The sequence below is a fragment of the Arabidopsis thaliana genome, chromosome 2 (assembly GCF_000001735.4).
Source record: "Arabidopsis thaliana chromosome 2, partial sequence".
NCBI classification, from domain to species: Eukaryota; Viridiplantae; Streptophyta; class Magnoliopsida; order Brassicales; family Brassicaceae; genus Arabidopsis; species Arabidopsis thaliana.
The window spans coordinates 13968958-13991270 of NC_003071.7; the positions used below are offsets into that span (position 1 = coordinate 13968958).

The 22313-nt window shown below is 34.8% G+C and overlaps 3 protein-coding genes across 4 annotated transcripts; 2 read left to right on the forward strand and 1 right to left on the reverse strand.

Moving 5' to 3' along the window:
• Positions 1-2958: 2958 nt before the first annotated feature.
• Positions 2959-8564, reverse strand: AGO6 (Argonaute family protein). The gene is made up of 23 exons (NM_128854.4): positions 8400-8564; positions 7717-7918; positions 7424-7629; positions 7108-7326; positions 6789-6922; positions 6585-6682; positions 6400-6497; positions 6158-6317; positions 5941-6057; positions 5756-5863; positions 5604-5666; positions 5418-5531; positions 5156-5321; positions 4968-5080; positions 4740-4877; positions 4506-4642; positions 4357-4422; positions 4204-4267; positions 3990-4101; positions 3825-3898; positions 3645-3739; positions 3525-3556; positions 2959-3400 (listed from the first exon to the last, which is right to left on the reverse strand). The coding sequence occupies exons 2-23, from the start codon at positions 7897-7899 to the stop codon at positions 3261-3263; spliced, it is 2637 nt and encodes an 878-aa protein (NP_180853.2). The 5' UTR covers positions 7900-7918; positions 8400-8564; the 3' UTR covers positions 2959-3260.
• Positions 8565-8923: 359 nt separating this feature from the next.
• COP1 (Transducin/WD40 repeat-like superfamily protein) lies at positions 8924-14652 on the forward strand. Of its 2 annotated transcripts, none has more exons than NM_128855.4 (13): positions 8924-9360; positions 9700-9777; positions 9916-10071; positions 10329-10679; positions 11250-11407; positions 11502-11567; positions 12095-12173; positions 12464-12619; positions 12716-12814; positions 13421-13525; positions 13668-13847; positions 13933-14043; positions 14155-14652. In NM_128855.4, the coding sequence occupies exons 1-13, from the start codon at positions 9043-9045 to the stop codon at positions 14323-14325; spliced, it is 2028 nt and encodes a 675-aa protein (NP_180854.1). In that variant the 5' UTR covers positions 8924-9042; the 3' UTR covers positions 14326-14652. The 2 variants fall into 2 exon arrangements, with proteins under 2 accessions (NP_180854.1, NP_001325309.1); NM_001336418.1 differs by having other exon boundaries at positions 8931-9360; positions 9912-10071; positions 14155-14582.
• A 4059-nt stretch (positions 14653-18711) lies between these two features.
• On the forward strand, positions 18712-22037 carry PFA-DSP2 (Phosphotyrosine protein phosphatases superfamily protein). Its single transcript, NM_128856.5, has 6 exons — positions 18712-19308; positions 19443-19542; positions 19716-19811; positions 21275-21332; positions 21432-21475; positions 21578-22037. The coding sequence occupies exons 1-6, from the start codon at positions 19019-19021 to the stop codon at positions 21761-21763; spliced, it is 774 nt and encodes a 257-aa protein (NP_180855.2). The 5' UTR covers positions 18712-19018; the 3' UTR covers positions 21764-22037.
• The last annotated feature ends 276 nt before the right edge of the window (positions 22038-22313 follow it).

Genomic DNA, 22313 nt, shown 5'->3' on the forward strand with positions numbered 1-22313 from the left:
AAATAACAGTGCTGAGTAATGAGTCTTTGCCCCCCCCCCCCGTGTACGGATTAATAAATTCTGCCGGTCCATCTGAAATGACTATATTACCCCTATATGTTCCTTTAACTCGTTTGCGCGTGGTTTAATTTTCAATGTGTTGGTTCGATCTGAGCCGTTGGATACAAACCTTGTGGGACCCCCTCTATTCTTCTTCTTTGTTTGGGAACCTTATTTAATAAAAATTAATTTTTTTTCTCTTATTGCATTTTAATTTAAACAAATGAAATTATGCTGCCTAAAAAAGCTATTATATGTTAATTAATCTTAATAGAGTTAATACTGAACTTTTCAATTGTATAATGTAATCTTAATGTAGTATTTATTTTTTCATAATTAATAACTCAACATACTTTTCTAAAATAATTTATTTCTAGCACATAGTTTTAGCACTAAATTCAATAAAAAATAGTGATAAACTTATGATTTAATATGAATGTAAAGTGATTATAATTTCTTAAATGTTATCTCTAGTTATCAACATATTCTGATCTTTTTATAAATAAGTCTATTAGTGTTGTAAATTGTTTATTTTTTTGGCCAAATTAAGGTTTGTTAACATTTAATATGCAATCACACATGACACACCTAATTTGAAAGCAGTTTATTCGCGTATCTAAATGACGGTGCGTGGGTCCTTTTCTTAATTATTATATCTTCTCACTAAAATTCTACAGATTTCCAACTATATTATGCTGAATGAATAAATGTATTTATTGACTCCTGATCTCTATAAACAAATTGATGGTATCATTAAAAGATACTTAATGTTGATCCAAATTGTAACTAATGCTGTAAATTAATTAAGACTTACTGTATAACTTTTTTTATGAAAATAATTATGTCTCATTGACATATAAGCTCAATTTTTTACCAAGATGTTATTATGAGAACAAACAGAATATAATGAAACATGTATTTGATTAGAGATGAAATTATCTAAGACAAGTTTGTAGTCTATTACATCATTATTATATTTTATTCTTCTACAAATGAATCTACTATTTGATAAACGACTCTAATTTTGTTTAGCATTTGAATTATACCCCATTTTACAATTGACTCCACAACAAATAGTTTTATTCACAATACAAAAAACTACGTTGAAACTTGAAAGTAGAAACTAAACTATTTCTTCTATGAGACATTATAAATTCAGAATTTAGGGGAAATATAAATATATTATTATTAAGTTAAAGAGAGAGAAAGAAAAGAAATTGATGGGTGTTTTCGTCATTTAGTGTGGAGTAAAGGATAAAAAGGAAAGCGTGAGCTACACGGTATTTTATTTAATGAGAAAGGTAAAAAATACTGATTTATAAAGATTAAGGGAGCTTTTTTTTTTTTAATAAAATAGAGCCTCATACTAAAATGTTCTTCGTACGCTAATCTGCGGTTTGGACCAGTTTAATTCTGCTGTAGGGCCCACGCTGAATCCTTCCTTAATTTGTAGCTGCTTAATGACCAATACTGTTGTACTCAGTACGATTGATTAAGAATGCACACTAATTGCAAAATTCAGGCCACCAGTTTGTTTTCTTTTACGTGAATTTTAGTTTAGTTTTTATAATACTTTCATATAATAAGTTTATGTTTATATTAGAAAACGTTATGAAATTTAACATGCAAGAAATTAGATTGTAAGTTAAATTATTTTTGTGAAAGGAACTTAACTCAAATAATCATGAACTATAATATTTTGGATTTCTATCCATCAGTTCGAATCTATATCTAAATCATGAGTTCAATAAGTTCGCTTCCAAACTAATACAAATAAATTAGGTTTAAGAGTTAAAATTTTAAAAACAAATCGAATGTGAATGTTGAATCAACTCCACTGTCTAATTACAAACAAAAATACATAAATTTAATGATCATCTAATTAGTTGTTAAATCGGTTTGATAGTACTCTTCAAAACCTGTTTTTAGCTGAATCTCTTAGAATTACGACCAATTTGTTTTGTTGTTTTGGGGTAAATTTCGATTTTAAGGTAACGCACGATATAGCAAGCAATTGGGTTTAAAAAAGAATAAATAATAAAAACATTTAATGCAGTTTGGCAGAATCTACCAAGAGACCTTTTTGCTGCATTGTATCATACTATCATTTTTTAATTCGGCACAAGACAAGTGTAGACTTAGCTATAGACTATAGGGTTCAGGTTTACAACTAGGATTATTGTCTTAAAAGCAATCTAATTATATAACTGAACTCACAAGTTAAGATTTTTTTTAGGAGCTTAAACACGAAGAAGATTTACATACATATGCTTGTAATCCTTTTCTGTCCTTCGTCAAATTATATTTATTCTGATACAAAATATAAAGTGTTTATTTGTTTTATCTTATAAGATGGTTTGGTAATTTATACTCAAATTGCAATAAGTATCTCAATTTTGTTTACTTGTGAGTTGTATTAATTTAAACTTTTGATTCTGAAGTAGGACAAATAATAATTAAAAAATAAATAGAATCCAGTTTAGTCAAACCGGCTTTAGATTTCTTCGAGGGACAAAAACGTAGACACGATTCGTAAACAGTTTTTTTTTTAAAAGGAAATAAAATAGACAACAGGCTTTGGGACCAAGGCAAAGTTTCTTGACTCGTCGTAAACTAGAAGAAAACAAGTTAAAGAGAGGAGGGGCAAAGTAGTCAAAACAAGTTTGAGTCATGCACAAGAAATCTCCTGCATCGCAGCCAAGTAGGACCCACGTGTGGAGAAAAATTGAGTAGTGGTAATGATCTGGTGGTCTCGGGAGTAGTGTAAGAGCAATGATTCTGACCCGTCTATATTGTACCACGTAAACAGTTCTGAAAGGTGGTGATTGTCTGTGGTAACGTCCACTTCATTACAAAGTTTTCTAGTAGTGCACGTGGGTTTGACGCGGTTTGTTAGACCGGTTTGACCGTTTGAAAGACTTTTACGTCAAGAGTTTTTCTCACTTTTCATTTCCCTTTGTGAGTCCCGTCACAAAACAAAAAAGAAAATTTAATATAACGTATTGAAAAATCCAAAAGCTAAACGCAAAAATCGCTGCCGTTTAGTAAGCAAACTTGGGCTATCAATAAGCCAATGAGCCTCTTAATCTACGCGAGGATCTTTCTTCTTACTTCTAATGAAACTGTACGGTGATGATTGCATATATGCAAAATGATAAACTTCCTCTAAAGAGGAGGGTTTGGGTTTAGACTAGGGAGGAAGCAGAACTACTTATATGTACTCAGCAGAAGAACATGTTGCCTTCGACATTCTCGTGCAGACGTGGAAGCTCTGGAACTTTCCCGTCCTCCGATATACCTTCAAACTTTGTGAATTGCGCAACTTGAGCTGCTGCAAGATGAGCGTATCGTACTGGAGCCACTGAGAGCACAAACACACACAAAAGAGAGGACACATTGAATATTGAGTTGAGTAGTTTCTGTATAGTGTAAAAGAGGAGGTCGCATTTTTATTTATAGAAGAGAGTTTGATTAAGGAGTGTTACCGATCGAAGTTGCAGTTGTGCTACGTTGGTTGCTGGAATGATGATGATTCGAGACAATTAGATCTTAGTGATGGTAAAGCTAAGTTGGTTTTTGTAATTGACGTTAAGGAGTGAACTTACACATAGGAGAGAGAATGGATGAGATTCTGCAAGTCATCGGGGGAGAAACCAATCTCATCAAGTAATACATGGTAATGAGCCGGTCTTGAAGTTCCCTGAGAGATCATAGAGGGAAACATTATATAGCGTTGATTTTAATAAAGGTGCGAGGAGTGAAGCTAAACTTTTGTCTACACTTACTATTTTTCCTGCATGAGCACACATGTAAAAATCGTAGTTTGTCGGGTGTACGATCTTGGTGTCCACGACAGTTCCTGACAAACGACATTGTTTTTTTTATGATGAAATAGTTACGGAAAGAAATGGAATCCTAGTGACGGGTGAAGAATAAAAAGTATTTTTTACCTGCAGGAACATTTTCAGGACCCTTAGCTTGAAACAACTTGGTGTGGTGGTTCTTCTGAGCCACAATGACAGTGAATTTTGGCACATCAGATTCACCAAGACGTTGATACGCCTGCGCCATGTAAAAAAGAAGCAAAACTGTTAAATAATATCTTCACTACAATTTGACTAATAGATTGAAACCAGAACCAGCCATGGGACTTTGAAACAAGACCTTTATAATTTGGTCCACTTCGATCTTCAAGACTTGCTCGAACTGTGATTCACTCACACCATCCCTATCAAATGCCCAAGGTTTGTGTAAGGATAGACTTTTAGATATTGGAGGTTAGACAACAAAGATAAACAGTAAATGTTTTGCTAATACCTGAAAATGATAATCTGCTTAGGTTTCCGTGCCCTGCTTGTCCGATAGAACTCTACAAATAATTCGCTGTTGAAACGAATAATTAAACATGAAGAAGAGACTTAAACATCTTGAGTTGTTGAAATTGATTAAAACTAGGGTTCACATACTTCATGATACCGTTATCTCCTTTCTCAGTGTTCTCGATAGGTTGGAAGAGCGAATCAATCATCTCCAGACGTGGTGACTGAGTTCTTACAGCTGCCCTATACCTTGAGATTAAGGGCCAGCATTTTGAACCAACAACCTTGCAGCAGAGATCGAGAAAGTAAACAGATAAATAATCAGATCCTAAGATAACCAGATACAATGAACATACAAAGGAAAAGACATGTAATCAATACCGCTGCTACTGAAGGAACATCTGCCCGACCTGGAGGCCCATGAGATACATCCATACCCAAAATCAAGGTGGGAATTTTGTTTATCAATGGAATGTTGTAAGAGTACTCTATTCCCAACAGAGAATTGATGCCTCCAAGCTATATTAAGACGGAAGAAAAGAAGTCAATTCACAGAGAATAACACATCAAAAGAAGATATCTCAAGTGTTAGCGTGGTTGGTGATATACCTTCGAATTTATCTTCAGAAGTACATTGGTGAGATATTGGTCACTGATCTTGATTGGGCAGATGCATTGTGTGTGGATCCCTTCTTCAGTGAGGCATATCTTCTTCCAGGGACCTTTATAGTATGCAACGACCAGTTGAATGAGAGAGTTCAAACTTTAATATCCGCAGGAAAAAGGTGAGATAATACCATAGATATCAGAAGTTTTCCGTTCTGGCAGAATACAGAGGATAAAATGAGGAGGATCTGGAAATTTTAACTTCATCGTTGCAATCATTTTTTCTACCCTTTCAACAGGACCTGCTTTTTTGTACTGTGGATCCTCTTCAACTAGTGCAAAAGGTCGATCAATTTCCTGCAAATTAACAAACCATATTCAGACTCTGTCAATAACCATAGAACAACACTACAAACCATATAAGAAAATTGAGACAGTATCTACAAAACCTACAATGCCTTTCCTCATGCCACAGCTTATAAGCTCACGGGAAATGTGACTACTGTCGCATGGAAAAGAAAAGTTGACGATAGCCCAGCTTTTAATAGCTCTTGGTTCTAGAAGCATCTGTAAAGCAAGAAACAAAGGGTAAAAATAAAAGGGAAATAGTGATGCCCGGAAATCTTTGCAGACAATTACCTTGTTGTTAAAGTTCCACCGTCCGTTGCAAGGTTGAAAATCTTCATTCTTGCCAAACTTCAGCTGTATATTACAAATGGGTCAATATGGGACTATAATTTCCATGGTAGATCATATCTTTCTATCTGCAAACAAAACATAAACAGGTTTACCATTGGGGGCTTGAGAACACGGCCTTCAACTTGAGTCATTTCTTTTTCAATGGAGATGCCACATCCAGCCAAAAATGGGTCCTTGTCATAGCAGTAGGTATGCATTGCCTACAATTCTAGTCAGTAACAGTATTTGCCATCCAAGATAGATCAAGCATCATCCGAGGTCAGAAAACGAAGCTCACATCATTGAGTGTTTTAATTCTCTCTAGAGGTTTTTGTCTTGAACTTTCAACAAGTAAAACTCTTTGCCTCCCTGACAATGGTTTTGTATAACGTTGCAGAGATACAAGATTACAAAACTGCAAGAAAAGAATTAGAAGTTCAAACATACACACCTCCAGAAGTGGGATAAGAGACTACAAAAAAATTAACGAAGGAAACACTGCTGGAGATGGATACCTCCAGTGGAAGATAGTTGGGCCGATCTGGCTTGCCAACATCAAGGCATGGAAAGTACGCAGAAGAAATAGGCTCTGTGTAGGTTTGCTTGAAATAGTCATACACAGTAATCTCTCTAATAGGTACCTCACGTTCACCATCTTTAATCTTCATTGAAAACCTGGAAAACGGTGAAGAAAGTCAAGCAAAGGCTGAAAAAGAGGACAAAATATATATTGATAGTACAATCATGGGGAACCTACAGTTGCTGATTGCACGGTTTCGAACTTAGACCTATAATTTTAAATTCCATGTTACGGTGTGTTGCCTTAACCCTCATATGTTTAAGCATTTTCGCAGCCTGCCAAGTTTCAATGAAAACTTCACAAGCTCAAAACAAAAGCAGCCAGTCATGTTCTCAGTTATTGCATTTAAAAGCCAGAACTACCTTAATCCAGTCGATTTGCCGTGGTGTCTCAACACTCTGATTGGCTTTCAGGAATTCAATAACTGGACCAGGTTCTAAGATCATTGTTGTTGACACATCTGCAAACCATCACAAAACGAAAACAGTTTTGCTTATTAATAAAACTATCCACAATTAAGACAAGTTTATGAAAGCTGGAGATGAGAAAGGTATACTGAAAAATACCAATGTTAAGCGAGAGTCCTCCATGAGTTGGACGAAAGCTCGAATGTAAACCTCGAATACCTATAACACCTCCTCCAACTTTCATGGGGTGCCCATCGCTATGGAAAAATGCCTGTCTGACCAAAAGGCATCCCCTGCATTATCAACAGTTTTCTATAGTAAGCATCGAGCATGGTCACAAAATGCAAATAGTTGTACATTGATTAAATTTCACCAACAAAGTGAAAATATGATAATAAAAATTGGTCCATTAGAACGTAGAGTATCTATTTTAATAAAAATATAAACTGCACAAAAGCAAACAGATAGAAAGATTTACCTTTCAGCTGCTTGCTGCCTCAGTACAATGTCAAGCACTCTAAGTGCATCCTGAGCACTCTTATCTGGTGTATAAGCTCCTCTCTGAGTGCCAAGAACAGTCTTCAACGGTATTTCTGCAGCATAATGTATCTGAACCTTGTAACTTCTTGGCAAGAAAGAACGTTTTGATCGCTTGCAAGTACCGGAAGAACTACCACCATCAGAGACACCACAATCACTATAAACTTAACAAGACTGCGTTAGTTAGAAGATCAACAAGATCTATCTTGACACCTTGAAACGATTAAATATCAATCCAGATAAGAGGGACATACCGTTTTGAAAATGACCCTTCCACGATGACTAGAAAGTCAAATTCGTTCTGTGGTAGAGGACCAACAGTATATAAAGTCTTCTCTCCATCATATGCCAACCTTTTACCATCAAGATCAGAAGAGTAAGTCTTGAATAGTTGGTCCATAAGCTTTCTGCTTATTCCTGTCCCATCAACAGCATCACCGTTTTCTGTGGTGATACTAACCTGCAAAAAAGGTACCGATATGTCAAACATCTCACACACGCACAGACACTGATGAAAGAATGCAGAAAAGTGACTAATGAATCTTACAGTGTACTGGTAAAATACTACATCCGGCTGTCTCACAGAAACATTAAAGTGATTGGTGCACAATTCTATTGGGTTGCCTGTGGTTCCAACCCCACGTCTAGTTGTGATGTCATAATCTCGATGGCTGGGCTGTTCTGGTTCTATACTTATGGGTGACAGTGGCAGAGATGAAGATGTCTCCATCCTTCCAGGGGAAAATAATCTGCAAGAGAGAAAAGTGGAGGTTGGTTACAGTGTGCAAAAACCAGTCCAAAACACAATGCTCAGGAGACTAAGAAAGAAAAGAAAAACACCAAATTAAGAAGACAACTCCAAAAGGTAAAAAGCTAAAAACTTTACCACCATTGTCGTTCTAAGATTTTAATTTCTGGGCATATCCTGCTAAATCGCGAGAAATGGTATAAATTTCAGATGAGGAACAAACTTAATCTGGAAAAAAAATGGCACCTTTAACTGTTGGTCGCCTTCAAAATTGAGAAACATTACACAAACAAAAACTCATTCGAGTGTGTCATACAGTAGCATAACAAGACTTTCAAGAGAGAAACAACGCAGCCAAAACCATACAACTATCAACAGACAAATCCTAGCTTCATGCAAATTCTCCGAAAGAGAGACAAAAACAAAACCTAGCTCCGAATCAACAACAATTACAACAGCGATATCTAGTGAAAACAGCGCACCTTTGAAAGAATTAAGAAGAGGATTTCTAGGGTTCCGGTGAATCAAAGAGAGGAATTTATTTAGCTCATTTCTCTTCTCCGTCACAGTCTCTTTGGGTTTCCCAGACAAGCAAAAGAATGGAGGGAACGTTTCCAGTGATGGGAAAATTAAAATATATTTCACTTTTCAGTCATTTTTTACAGTAACAAAATTTAAGAACTGAAATAAAAATGGTTTATTCCAAAATTATTAAACCGAATCCTTCAAAACTTATTCTATTTCTAGGGTTATGCTCCGGTTGAATGGATTGAAATTCCCAACTTATTCATTTCAAATAGTAAGAAATAAAATGAATGGTTGTAAGAAATTAAATTAGACCGTCGTGGTAATTGTAAGAAATTTCATTGAACCGGACTATAAATTAGAAGCCGGATAATTAAACCGTACCAGCGCTTGGAGAAACGCCAGACACACGCGCGAAAAGAAGCGCGTAGACCAGAACGTGTAGGATTTGTCACCTCAGAAAAGAACCACGGTGGATCCCACCACACCTCAGCCTCACTCCTCCTTCATCTCCGACGTCATACCCAAACCACTCTTTTCTCACAATTCCGATTTTCTCAAAAACCAAAATCACAATCGAAGAAATCTTTTGAAAGCAAAATGGAAGAGATTTCGACGGATCCGGTTGTTCCAGCGGTGAAACCTGACCCGAGAACATCTTCAGTTGGTGAAGGTGCTAATCGTCATGAAAATGACGACGGAGGAAGCGGCGGTTCTGAGATTGGAGCACCGGATCTGGATAAAGACTTGCTTTGTCCGATTTGTATGCAGATTATTAAAGATGCTTTCCTCACGGCTTGTGGTCATAGTTTCTGCTATATGTGTATCATCACACATCTTAGGAACAAGAGTGATTGTCCCTGTTGTAGCCAACACCTCACCAATAATCAGCTTTACCCTAATTTCTTGCTCGATAAGGTTTCTTTTTCTAATTTTACTCGTAATTTGTGTTTGGTCCTTAGCTTTTCAGTTCAAGTTCGGGTGTTGCTTGTTTGAGTCTTAGCTTGTAATCAAGTTTGGTTTTTGTCGTGGTTTTTGTGGAAACAAGTAAGCTAGCTTAGTCTTTAATCGATTCCAATGAACCTTGCCATTAGATTTTCTTAGGAAGGTTTTGTTTTGTTTTTGATGTGTAGTATTGTGGTAGGATTCTGCTTATTACAGCTAAATAGAAGCATGTTTATAGGAATGATAGTGTATTGAAACTATTTATCACTGGAATGCAGCTTATTATATGACGTTTATGTATCAATTGTGTAGCTATTGAAGAAAACTTCAGCTCGGCATGTGTCAAAAACTGCATCGCCCTTGGATCAGTTTCGGGAAGCACTACAAAGGGTCGGTTCTTAACAAGCTTTTTATGTTTCATTTTTTCCTCTTTAAGTTTGCTTTCTCAGAATTATTATTGGAGTAAAAAGCAATTCTAAGTCATTTCTTTTGATCAAATATTGACTTCCTGCGTTCATACTTAGACAGGGTTGTGATGTGTCAATTAAGGAGGTTGATAATCTTCTGACACTTCTTGCGGAAAGGAAGAGAAAAATGGAACAGGAAGAAGCTGAGAGGAACATGCAGATACTTTTGGACTTTTTGCATTGTCTAAGGAAGCAAAAAGTTGATGAACTAAATGAGGTTGGTTTGTCTGAATTATGGAGTAGCATTGGGCTACCTATTGATAATTATTCTCGTTGCTCTTCATTCCATTTGCTTCAAAATCTTCACTGGGTTTAGACTGTATAGTTGTTGTAAAAGAAAGCCATAAACCATGTTTCTATCAATAGATGTATGATCTATCCAACTATTCATGAGACGTATAACCCCTGAATGTTAGATGAGATCTCAGAATATTATAGAATTCTGTCATTTATGTCTTCTCTATCTTAATGTAGGTGCAAACTGATCTCCAGTATATTAAAGAAGATATAAATGCCGTTGAGAGACATAGAATAGATTTATACCGAGCTAGGGACAGATATTCTGTAAAGTTGCGGATGCTCGGAGATGATCCAAGCACAAGAAATGCATGGCCACATGAGAAGAACCAGATTGGTTTCAACTCCAATTCTCTCAGCATAAGAGGAGGAAATTTTGTAGGCAATTATCAAAACAAAAAGGTAGAGGGGAAGGCACAAGGAAGCTCTCATGGGCTACCAAAGAAGGATGCGCTGAGTGGGTCAGATTCGCAAAGTTTGAATCAGTCAACTGTCTCAATGGCTAGAAAGAAACGGATTCATGCTCAGGTTTGTTCCTCCTTGTCTACTCAACATCTTTATGCTGAAATGGTAAAAGGACAATGGCATTAAAGTTTAAGATATTTGTCTATTAAAGAATAAGAATAATTACTACAATTAGGCCCCAGTGATTGTGTTACAGTTACTACCATGCCTAGCTACTCAGCTCTTGGTCATCTGGATTGACAGCTCGAGAAATTGAAAGTGGTTGTGGGTAGAGGATGAATCTTCTTACGGAAAAGATACCTTAGATTAAGGCCCACATTTTTGGTGGTCTTTATAAAAAGCCGATTGGACTTCAGAGAGATTGATTTCGTATTGTTTGCACGTAAAAGTAGAAATAGCTTTCTGGACTTTATATCTACTGCTTAGTGATAGTAGCCGCTTCTTGTCTCTCTGGTACTATAGCAACAAAAAGTCACTATGTTCTCTAGACACACTAACAGTTCTGTGAATACTATGCAATCACAATTATAGTAGTTTTCTTGAAAAAACCTGCATGGTCCTTTAATCTCTCTGTAACTGCTTGTTGATATATGCACAGATTGCCTAATTCTGTTAAAGTGTCTTGTCTTGTAGTTCAATGATTTACAAGAATGTTACCTCCAAAAGCGGCGTCAGTTGGCAGACCAACCAAATAGTAAACAAGAAAATGATAAGAGTGTAGTACGGAGGGAAGGCTATAGCAACGGCCTTGCAGATTTTCAATCTGTGTTGACTACCTTCACTCGCTACAGGTAGAGGAGTGACTATCCCTTTTCAATCGGTCTAGCCGTACATAAAGAGTGTTTTCGAATTAGTTGGGGTTTTAATTGCACTCTTTATTCACAGTCGTCTAAGAGTTATAGCAGAAATCCGGCATGGGGATATATTTCATTCAGCCAACATTGTATCAAGGTGAATTTTCTATTCCTTGTTCGTTGATCAGATAACAGATGATAGGTACCAAAAGAATGTCTCCGAATATATCAAAATAGACCCTTAAGTGATTAAGTTTTGTTTAATGTATTGATAGACGCAATTATTACTATGGGATTCGTTGCTGTGTAATTCTAAGCCAGTGAATAGTATGAAGATAAAACTGCTGACATGGTAGGGAGAAGGTTGTGTAGTCAGCAGGCCACTTGAGGAGAATTTTCTAAAAGATGGAACACTATGTTATCCTTATCCATGTCGGAATATATAGAATCGGTTTGCGATCTTTTATATGAAAGTGTCTCTTCTCAATGAAGAGACGAAAGATATATATTTTTAGTTTATGGTCTGGGAGCTCCGGGGCTCATATCTTTTTCTCTCTATGTGCTTTGGTTTATGGTCTTCCATAGTTTACATGCTTTATGCTTTGCCTGGACCTCTAGTTTACCTGTAATTTGATGTACCATCTTACTGATTTTGCTGATGAAGAGGGTGCTGTTCCTTTTCAGCATAGAGTTTGATCGTGATGATGAGCTGTTTGCCACTGCTGGTGTTTCTAGATGTATAAAGGTTTTTGACTTCTCTTCGGTACGTTCATAAATCTTGGAGTGCATTCAATTACATACCAATTGAATCTTCTTGTCCAACCTTATGCTTTTGTGAAACTGATCATGCATCTCAATTCTAAGAAAGCTTCGTTGATAATGAAACTAAGTTATGCTCTTGGGAAATTCTAGCTTTGATGCAAGATAGCCATTTTACACTTTTGTATTGCGTAGAAGAATATAAATCAAAGCTAATCAAATTTTTGGTTTTAATTTTCTGTTTTATCCAATGGACCACGCTGAACTGATTGATTATCGGCTGCTACTTTTCAGGTTGTAAATGAACCAGCAGATATGCAGTGTCCGATTGTGGAGATGTCAACTCGGTCTAAACTTAGTTGCTTGAGTTGGAATAAGCATGAAAAAAATCACATAGCAAGCAGTGATTATGAAGGAATAGTAACAGTGTGGGATGTAACTACTAGGCAGGTGAGTACTTTACCCAAAGTATCTAACATCGCACCTATAAGATATTCATCTCATGAATTCTGCAGCGTATTTGAATTTTTATGTAAACTGAGGCAGAGTCTTATGGAGTATGAAGAGCACGAAAAACGTGCCTGGAGTGTTGACTTTTCACGAACAGAACCATCAATGCTTGTATCTGGTAGTGACGACTGCAAGGTAAATATCTCCATATTTTCCGTTATCACCTTTCATCTCACATTGGGCTATGTCTCATATAAAAAGAATACTACTTTTAGATATCTCCTAGCTCTTATAACTAACTTGGTCACGGATTTGTCTAATTTCTACGACGAACTAAAGAGACATATTGTGAAACAAAACTGGAGAATCTCCTACTTGCTCATTAGTACATTGTGTTCTCATGAATCTTTTCTACTACTTCTTAAACTTTTCTTTGAGTTGTTCTTCCCAACTTGGGGATTGGTCATATGTAGCCCTTCCTACATTGAATGTTTGTTGGTTTCTTAAATTTTCAGCAAAATTTTCCCCTTAGTGTATCTGTGGTGGCTATACATTAGGAAACAAACGAAACTGGACACTTGTATATAGTAGATTTTACCTTGAAATTTTGTAGCTTCATTTGTCCAAATTTAATTAAACGTTATTGAAAAATTCACTGGATTTCTAATTCTGACAAAAGCATATTATACCAGTGGGCTCCTTTTAAGTCAATTCACTACTAGTTAATCCTCAACCATGCATTATTGCATCTGTTAAATCATGTCTCATAGATTAACCAATTGTGCTGTGTGTTTGATCCAGGTTAAAGTTTGGTGCACGAGGCAGGAAGCAAGTGTGATTAATATTGATATGAAAGCAAACATATGTTGTGTCAAGTACAATCCTGGCTCAAGCAACTACATTGCGGTATATACTTCCACGCCTCAACTTTGCATCTCACATTTATTCGCTACCACTCATGATCAGCATGACACTATCACACGTCTCTAGATATAATCTTTAATTAGATAGAGAGACTTAGACGTTTAAGCCTGTTGACTTATCACAGGTCGGATCAGCTGATCATCACATCCATTATTACGATCTAAGAAACATAAGCCAACCACTTCATGTCTTCAGTGGACACAAGAAAGCAGTTTCCTATGTTAAATTTTTGTCCAACAACGAGCTCGCTTCTGCGTCCACAGATAGCACACTACGCTTATGGGATGTCAAAGACAACTTGCCAGTTAGATTACTGCCCGAGCCAATCTTGCAGATTCAGTCAAAAAGAAAAACTTGTCTTGACTATGTTGTTCAATTTTACTTTTCAGGTTCGAACATTCAGAGGACATACTAACGAGAAGAACTTTGTGGGTCTCACAGTGAACAGCGAGTATCTCGCCTGTGGAAGCGAGACAAACGAAGTATATGTATATCACAAGGTTCACAAATCCGAAACCTCTGCTCTCAACTTTAGCATTTTTCATTCATGATTCACAGATTTTCAACCTGTCGTTGCTCAAGTATTTTAAAATGTGAATGATGCGATGCAGGAAATCACGAGACCCGTGACATCGCACAGATTTGGATCGCCAGACATGGACGATGCAGAGGAAGAGGCAGGTTCCTACTTTATTAGTGCGGTTTGCTGGAAGAGTGATAGTCCCACGATGTTGACTGCGAATAGTCAAGGAACCATCAAAGTTCTGGTACTCGCTGCGTGATTCTAGTAGACATTACAAAAGATCTTATAGCTTCGTGAATCAATAAAAACAAATTTGCCGTCTATGTTCTTTAGTGGGAGTTACATATAGAGAGAGAACAATTTATTAAAAGTAGGGTTCATCATTTGGAAAGCAACTTTGTATTATTATGCTTGCCTTGGAACACTCCTCAAGAAGAATTTGTATCAGTGATGTAGATATGTCTTACGGTTTCTTAGCTTCTACTTTATATAATTAAATGTTAGAATCAAAATGCGGTGATGTGAATCGGTCATGAAAAGTCAAACCTTGGCTTATACAAAAGGTCCGACCCATGCAATAAGTCATTAGTATGTTCATGTAGCAAGATCATTGAAAAAAAAAAATCATTTTATAATGTAAAATTCATGAGAATTGACGAATTTGTGTCATAAGTGAAATTATATACAATTACTTAACACCTCTAAATTAACTCATAACAAAGTGATTGTGTGACACATTTTCATAAATTGGTCGTATCAATACTATAAGAGTAACCCTTTTAAATTTGGATACGCAACTAGGGATGGCATGATGTCTATATAAAATCATGCATGCTTTGTGAAGTTTAAATCACATGGCCAAACATTTTAGTTTTCGTCTTTTGTTTTCGTTCCTAAAAACGTTACATACTTCACTTGGTCATCTTAGTCATAATAATTAGGTTAGGTGGCTTAATAAAAGAATGCTATTTACAGGTTTTTCTAATTCCCTAAGTTACAAGTCATTGACTTTGTAAACAATCTCTTTTGAGTGGAAAGAACGACTTTTTCACAACGAATTGGACACACTAATGTGTTTCTTCCCTTTAAGCAACCATAGCCATCAAATCCTAGTTTTCTTTCTATTAAATAACTACTTTCATACAACATTTTTTGTTAATTGATATTCTACACATATAATTCGATACCTATCCTATTTTTTAAAAAATAACCGCGAATTCGGGTCTAAATCTTAGTCTCTGTATATTCAGATTCAATTTTTAGTCTATTTCTTTTAGAAATTATTTGCTAGCGAAATACATCTCTTCCCAAAAAAAATTATATTAAACTAGTCTTAAAAAAATTACAATTTTTTGTACGTTTTAATTTATAATTGCTTATAATATACATCTTATAAACTCGAAACAACAACTTAAATTTATCGTAGTAATTAATCAGAAAAATCAATAAAGAAATTGGCTAGTCTTATATATGAAAATGAATTGTGGATAAGATTGAATGTGTGTTAATATTTTGAGTTTATATAATTAACTAAATAAAACACAGTACCAAGTCAATGTTCTAAAGAAATGTTACAATATTAGGCTATTAAAGTAACTAGATGGTCACATAATTGGAATTTTCGTTGTTATGATAATATCATATCGTTTCACGTTAGCCACATATATTTTCTTTCAGGTTCACATCGTATTATAAGTTTATAATACGTATAGTATATAATATAGGCGGAGTCACTCAAGCATATATCTATGAAATCTAAATGTGATGTATTCTTTATATTTTTCCGTCACTAAACTTACGTCAAGTATAGATATATTAGTACAACAATTAGTAATAACACTACTAATTATTTTATTCTCACGACGAGTCCTATGAATTTTTAACTTTTATATACCAAGAAACACCGAGATTAATCATAAATGGTAAATGGATGATTGATAAAAAAAGAAAAAAAAAAGTCGGTGTGGATGACTTGGAGCCAACACTTTTACTACGACTTTTGTTTTGTGGTATAATCACAAAATCATACAGTATAATAAAGACAACCAGATACTCTCAAAATCACTAAACTCGGCATTGCTGTTTAGTGATTATCAAAACTATATAAACTGTTCATAGCTAATATAATGTGGATTTTAGTTTGCGTGTTAAAATATTACTTAAATAATCAAATAAATATATTTTAATCATAAATTGCAAAATTAGATGAACGTTGGTTTTCATGTTAAATAGAACTATATTTCCTAATAATGTACAGAAAAAAGCCATAAATACAAACTTTCACTATAAATAGAAATAAATTCGTTATCGATTCACATGGGCGGAGACAAAGAATATATTTAGACACAGAATATATTTTATACGATATGATTTTTAGTCTGTTGTCCTTTAGGTTTGAAGAGAGGTGGGAATGATTGGATCGGCTTCTCATCTCCACTTCTTCCACAGTGTCCAACTTGAGAACCGAAAAATAATTGGAGAGATAGGAATCGTTTCTCATCAAATTCCCACTTACTTATGTTAAGCCACTTAAGTAGTGGAACAATAATTCAAAACTTATAATAATATTCTTTTACCCAAAACTCTTTTCATTTGACCAAATTAGTAATCGAGTTGGTAATTACTAGTTATGTATACATTCTGACATTCACTATCCAAGTTGTTTTCCAATAAGTAGAAAGTTTAAAGTATGCGTAGCTCGACATTAATTAATTAGCTTCTGTTAATTATATGATTAAGGACGGTTCATAAAATAGTATTTAAACTGCTTTTTACAAGTAGTTTGAGTTTTAGCAATCATGTGATGATTCAGATAAATTTATATATTTTAAATTTATATTGAAGCAATCGTTAAACGAAGTTGAAAATGCGTTAATAAAGTATCTGACATATGGTAAGTTTAATGGGTGTAAGAACAATATCCACTATCTACTAATAACATTACTCAAGTGTAACGACATGGTGTTAACAACATTACAACAAATTTTAAGCATGTATATAAGAATATACATGAACTCAATTTTCCTTGATTAAACTAGTCATGGAATCAAGTAAAGAGATCCAATATTGAAGTTTTAATTATCAACAAGACAAGGCAATATAAATTCTAATGATGGTATCAAATATGAGGTGGGATAATATTGAGAGAACGAGAGATAGACCGAGATCAACGGTACAAATGATTACCAAATAAGGATAATTGTTTTTTGACAATTATATCGATCAATCTTTGATTTTACCAATAAATAATGTTAGTTTTCAAAATATTCTTAGCAAGGAATGGTAAAATTAGCCATTAGTTCCCAAACATTTGTTTAGCTCAAGTGTCATTACAAAATTCATTTTTATTTGCTGAGTATTATATCGATGTTATTAGTTTCAGTTCTCGTTCAATTCTGTTTGTTGATAAAACCTTTTATGCTCGTTCAATTCTGTTTCGAAAGAGAAGTATGAACCTATTTTTAATATTGGTTGGAAGTTGGAACAGTCTATAGATCAAAACTCTAAAATTGCTTGGTACGGTTAAAAAAAAATATTCCCAAGATTTGTAAAAAAAAATAGTAACAATGAAACAAAATTAGGGTTTTACTGTACATTCTTAAGTCTTAATACGGAAGCTCTTTACGGTGTGGAGCCCAGCTCAGCTCGGGACCCAAAACCTTTCCTAATCTGAAGCATATTCCATAGAATGTACCTTTTCAATTTCTCCATTAGTTTATTTTAGTATTTTCTTTTCATAAAATCTCGTTACATTTTCAAAAAACAGTTATATAGACATAGACGGAAAAAAAAAAACTAAATTTTTTTTGTCGAACACTTTGCAGCATGTGTATTGGTTCGGAGCTCATGAGAGGCCCGTACAGGCATACAATCTTTTATATGTCTCTTGAGTCCTGACTCTTGTTTTTCACAATATATATTGATGGACTACTAAAAATAGTAGGAGAACATTAGTTGCTTAAATGGTTTGAGGAGTTATGTGAACAACTGAACATAACATTTTTGTTAATCATACATGAAGATAAGTCTTTTTTGAAAATATATCTCAATTAATATATAGAGAATTTGAGAAAGCGTTAGCGTTCCTAATTTCATATATGGAGTATAGCATAGTTTATAACACGGGACTGCTATAGAACATCTATAATAATCCCATTAAATTTTTAGCGATCGATTTACAAATTACAAATCTATAGTAATTGTTCGATCGGTTGATGGAATTACTACAACGAGAAACAACAATTTGATTTTGTTGACTAGTTAAATTCTAATATACATATATATATATATAAAATTATATACCAATATTAGCTTTTTGTCGGTATTTACCAACACAATTAACTATAACAATAGATATTGTAATAAATCACATATCATATAGATATATCTTATTAACACGATATGTAAGATAATTGCTCTAAAATAAAAACTTCTATAGTAGTTTATTTTTGTCACCAATTGAATATTTTTCCTTTTGGGGTGGAAAATATTTGTGGTATCTCAATAAGCTTCTTGTGTATCCCACCCCCCACCATGGCATTCCTACAATTTAATAAAGCCGTATTTTCACTTTCACTCTGAGTCATTTTTATTATATTGTCATTTTCGACAAAATCGAATTTAGATTGTGCATTATATATTCTGACGAAAACAAAGAAAGATTGTTGCATTAATTTAATTTAAAAAAGTTGATTGAAAACGCAAGTCTCGTTCATCTCCTCCAAATGTTCTTTTTCTTTTTTTATGTTCTTTCTCTTCTAAAAGTCCAACAGCGACAACATAGGTTTCTCTCTCTACCATGGCGTGTCTATATAAAGCAAGGTCGTCGATTCATAACGACCATCTCCATTACTTCTCCATAACCTTTCAAGAAACAAAAACAAGATAAGATCTCTTCAGATTCCTACACTCCAACAAATATAAGTTTCATTAGATTCTTTCTTAGCTAGAGAATGAAACTGATTGAGAAGACGATGAGCATGAACCAGTTTAGGACTATGGAGGAGGAGAAGCAAGACGGTGGTGAGCTTTTCCATACCATCGAGGTAGCTAAAGTTGACCGGAACAACGTGTCTCAGCCGCCGCCGGCTGCTACTGCAGCACTGCTAGAAGTTCCCGGTGATGAACTTAACCTAATTCCACCGTTGAACTTTTCGATGGTCGATAATGGTATATTCCGGTCTGGATTCCCGGACTCGGCGAACTTCTCCTTCATCAAGACTCTTGGCCTTCGCTCAATCATGTATAAAGCTACTATGATCAATTGACTCTTATATTGGAAACGTTGGACTTGTTGATTTAGGTTTTTGTGTGTGTTTTTTTTTCCTTCTGACATCAAGTTTTTGTGGTTTGTTTGTGTATGGGAAATGTGTGAAGATCTTTGTGTCCAGAGCCATATCCTGAGAACAACATGCAGTTCCTCAAATCCAATGGAATTAGTCTTTTTCAGTTTGGCATTGAAGGCTCTAAGTCCAAGGTGTGTGCCATTTTGCTAAATTTTTTTGGCCTCTGGTTTATAAAAATCCATTTCTCAATCACTGCCTTGTTCTCTGTAATTCTGATTTTGTGGTTTGAAGTTGTTGTCACAACTTTTTAGGAGGAATTATTAGAATTAAAAGTTCACATCTCTTGGATATCTTGAATTTGCAGTGTCTTCCCGGATTAGAGAACGAGGTTTGGTTGCATATTTGGAGTTCTAAGCATCAGAAAGAGGATTTTTATACAAATGGAAATTCAAAAACTTCGGTATTAATCTGAATACTATTTGGAGTTCTAGTTTTGAATTGCTTAATGTTGCCTAACTGTTCTTTAATTATGCATGTGTATCTCTAGTTTCATGTTTCCTTAGGAGTAGTAATTTGCTTATGCATGTTATGATATAGACTAGTTATCCATATTTTTTATATATGAACCGCCCAAGAAAAGTGTACACCATTCTTTAATGCTTTATTGAAGGATGCTTTTCTTGGCTCTGTCCGTTACCATTGACTCTATGGTCCCACTGTTTGTTTGCTTGCCCTTCCTCAACTAATAGACCACTTGGTCCTCTTACTGTGTATATATAATATTTTAGATAATGGGCTGCGTCAAAAATATTTCTTGCATACAAGTATTGTCAGTGATCCACTACTCAAAAGTTTTACTTTTCTTTGTGTGTATGTTGATACTGTTTTCTTGGTTCATATTAGTTCTGTGTGCACTTTGATGCATGAATGGTATATTATGTATCTTAACTTTTGGTGGTGAAAACTTTGTGGATAGTGACTTGTCGATGTATTAATGGTAAGAGTATTCACATATCAACTGGTAGGTATAGTACATAAATCAAGCTGGAATTAAGTGTGAAAGTGATAGATGGCTAAGTTTAATGTCAGTTACTGATGTGTAAATACCTACCTACCTATTGTTGCTTATGTTTTATTGGCCCTTGTTTGGATAAAATGACTTTTCGTTTCATGGAATAACCAAAAACTAGAGTCGTGAACTAGTTATCTTGATCTCCAAGTGTATAATCTGTAACTTTTTAGATATTAAAGTAGAGATAAGAAGCCAAGCAAACATATTTTACTTTTAGTTGAACAAGTTTGTACAACTTGTGATGGGGCGGCTAGTTTGATTTGATTTAGAACATCTTTATATTCGAAAGAGAAGACTGAAAGTAAATATAATTGTGCTGATTTGCTATTGTGGTAGTGATCATTCTCTCTCTCACACAAACTAAGCCTTGTGTTGTCAATTCTGTTTCATGTATATATGATATGTAGTTTGTTAATTTTTGATTTTAGACTAAACATGAAGTAAAGTGGCTTTTTTTCTTTTCTTATAATAGACTATAAGGGTATTGGATATTCCACATTCATATATTATTTATTGGCTAAGATTCTTTATGTTGGGTGTGACAACTCTCTAGTCTCTAGTCTTCATATGAAATCATTTTCATTATTGGCTGCTTTTGATGGACCCTCTTTGATCTTGTGTTTATTTTTTGTTGTGCTTAACTTTTAAAAATAGGAAGATAGAATATACTCCACAGGTCTTTTACAGTACTCTAGGGAACAGCCAAAACCAATCTAGTTTTCTGATCAATTTCGGTCTCTAAGAATGAATATAGCCGACACATCTCATCATAATTTGGATATATTTTTTGCTGGCTTGTGCGTTACTAAAGACTTACCAAGGCACTGATAGTGTGATCCTCATTTTTGCAGGAGCCATTTGTAGATATCCTAGATCAGAAAATCCGTGAAGCACTCAAAGTCCTTCTCGGTAAAAATCATAGAAGCCCTAAAACAAAGTTAAGAGAAAATCATATGTTTTGGTTATATATACAAGTCTTCTAATCCTGTCTTCTTTGTTAATCCTCAGATGAGAAGAACCATCCACTTTTGATTCATTGCAAACGAGGCAAGGTATATGTAAAATAGTAAATATCAAAAGCTATAAATCTCCTTAAATGATTTTCATTTTCTTTGTATTGACTCAACACAATGGTTTATATATGATCATTGCAGCACAGAACCGGGTGTCTTGTTGGGTGCATGAGGAAACTCCAGAAATGGTGCATAACATCGATACTCGATGAGTATAAGCGATTTGCAGCGGCTAAAGCTAGAGTTTCGGATCAAAGGTTCTTGGAGTCATTCGATGTATCAGGCTTGAAGCACACTCCAATGTCTTTTTCTTGCTCCAATAGGTAAAATAAAAACGAGACAATCAAAGAAGATTTGACCAATCCGTCATTCCCTTTTTTCCATAGTTGAATAACAAAATTAAAGGAGGAGAAAAATCATGAGTTACCTGAGGAATCATCAAATTCTTCTGGTTTTTGTTTTCTTTTTCTGAATCAAATAATAACAATAATAATTGGAAGAAGAAGAATATTGTATATCTTTTTCTTTTGATTCATTTGTAATCTAATAATGTATTAATTTATAAATTAACGCAACAAAATAAAACAACAGTTTAGTTTAATATGAAATTTATTCAACTGCAGGATTAGTATCCTCATCATGATAATAATGTGAAGCAATCACTATACTAAACTGAATAGTAAGACTAACTGGTTTGGTAAACCGATGACACATATACGACCAAACATCTCCTTGATGAGTCACATCCGAGTTAACTCGAGTCCACTCATTCTTCTCAACATTTCCGATAGGCCACTGGCCACATCAGGTTAACGTGAGTCACAATACCAGTCTGTTCAGCTTCTTCTGATCAATCCCGTGATAGTGAATAATTGAT

Bases quoted from the DNA above. Each gene is read 5' to 3' on its own strand.
- AGO6 (NM_128854.4), bottom strand. From the start codon at position 7,899: ATGGAGACATCTTCATCTCTGCCACTGTCACCCATAAGTATAGAACCA. The intron at 5,081-5,155 runs GTATTATCTCAC...CATACTATAAAG, and splicing joins GAAAACTTCTGATATCTATG to GTCCCTGGAAGAAGATATGC. The intron at 3,401-3,524 runs GTAACACTCCTT...TTGTGCTCTCAG, and splicing joins CACAACTGCAACTTCGATCG to TGGCTCCAGTACGATACGCT.
- COP1 (NM_128855.4), top strand. From the start codon at position 9,043: ATGGAAGAGATTTCGACGGATCCGGTTGTTCCAGCGGTGAAACCTGAC. The intron at 12,620-12,715 runs GTGAGTACTTTA...AAACTGAGGCAG, and splicing joins GGGATGTAACTACTAGGCAG to AGTCTTATGGAGTATGAAGA. The intron at 13,526-13,667 runs GTATATACTTCC...GACTTATCACAG, and splicing joins GCTCAAGCAACTACATTGCG to GTCGGATCAGCTGATCATCA.
- PFA-DSP2 (NM_128856.5), top strand. From the start codon at position 19,019: ATGAAACTGATTGAGAAGACGATGAGCATGAACCAGTTTAGGACTATG. The intron at 19,309-19,442 runs GTATAAAGCTAC...AAATGTGTGAAG, and splicing joins CTTGGCCTTCGCTCAATCAT to ATCTTTGTGTCCAGAGCCAT. The intron at 19,812-21,274 runs GTATTAATCTGA...TCATTTTTGCAG, and splicing joins ATGGAAATTCAAAAACTTCG to GAGCCATTTGTAGATATCCT.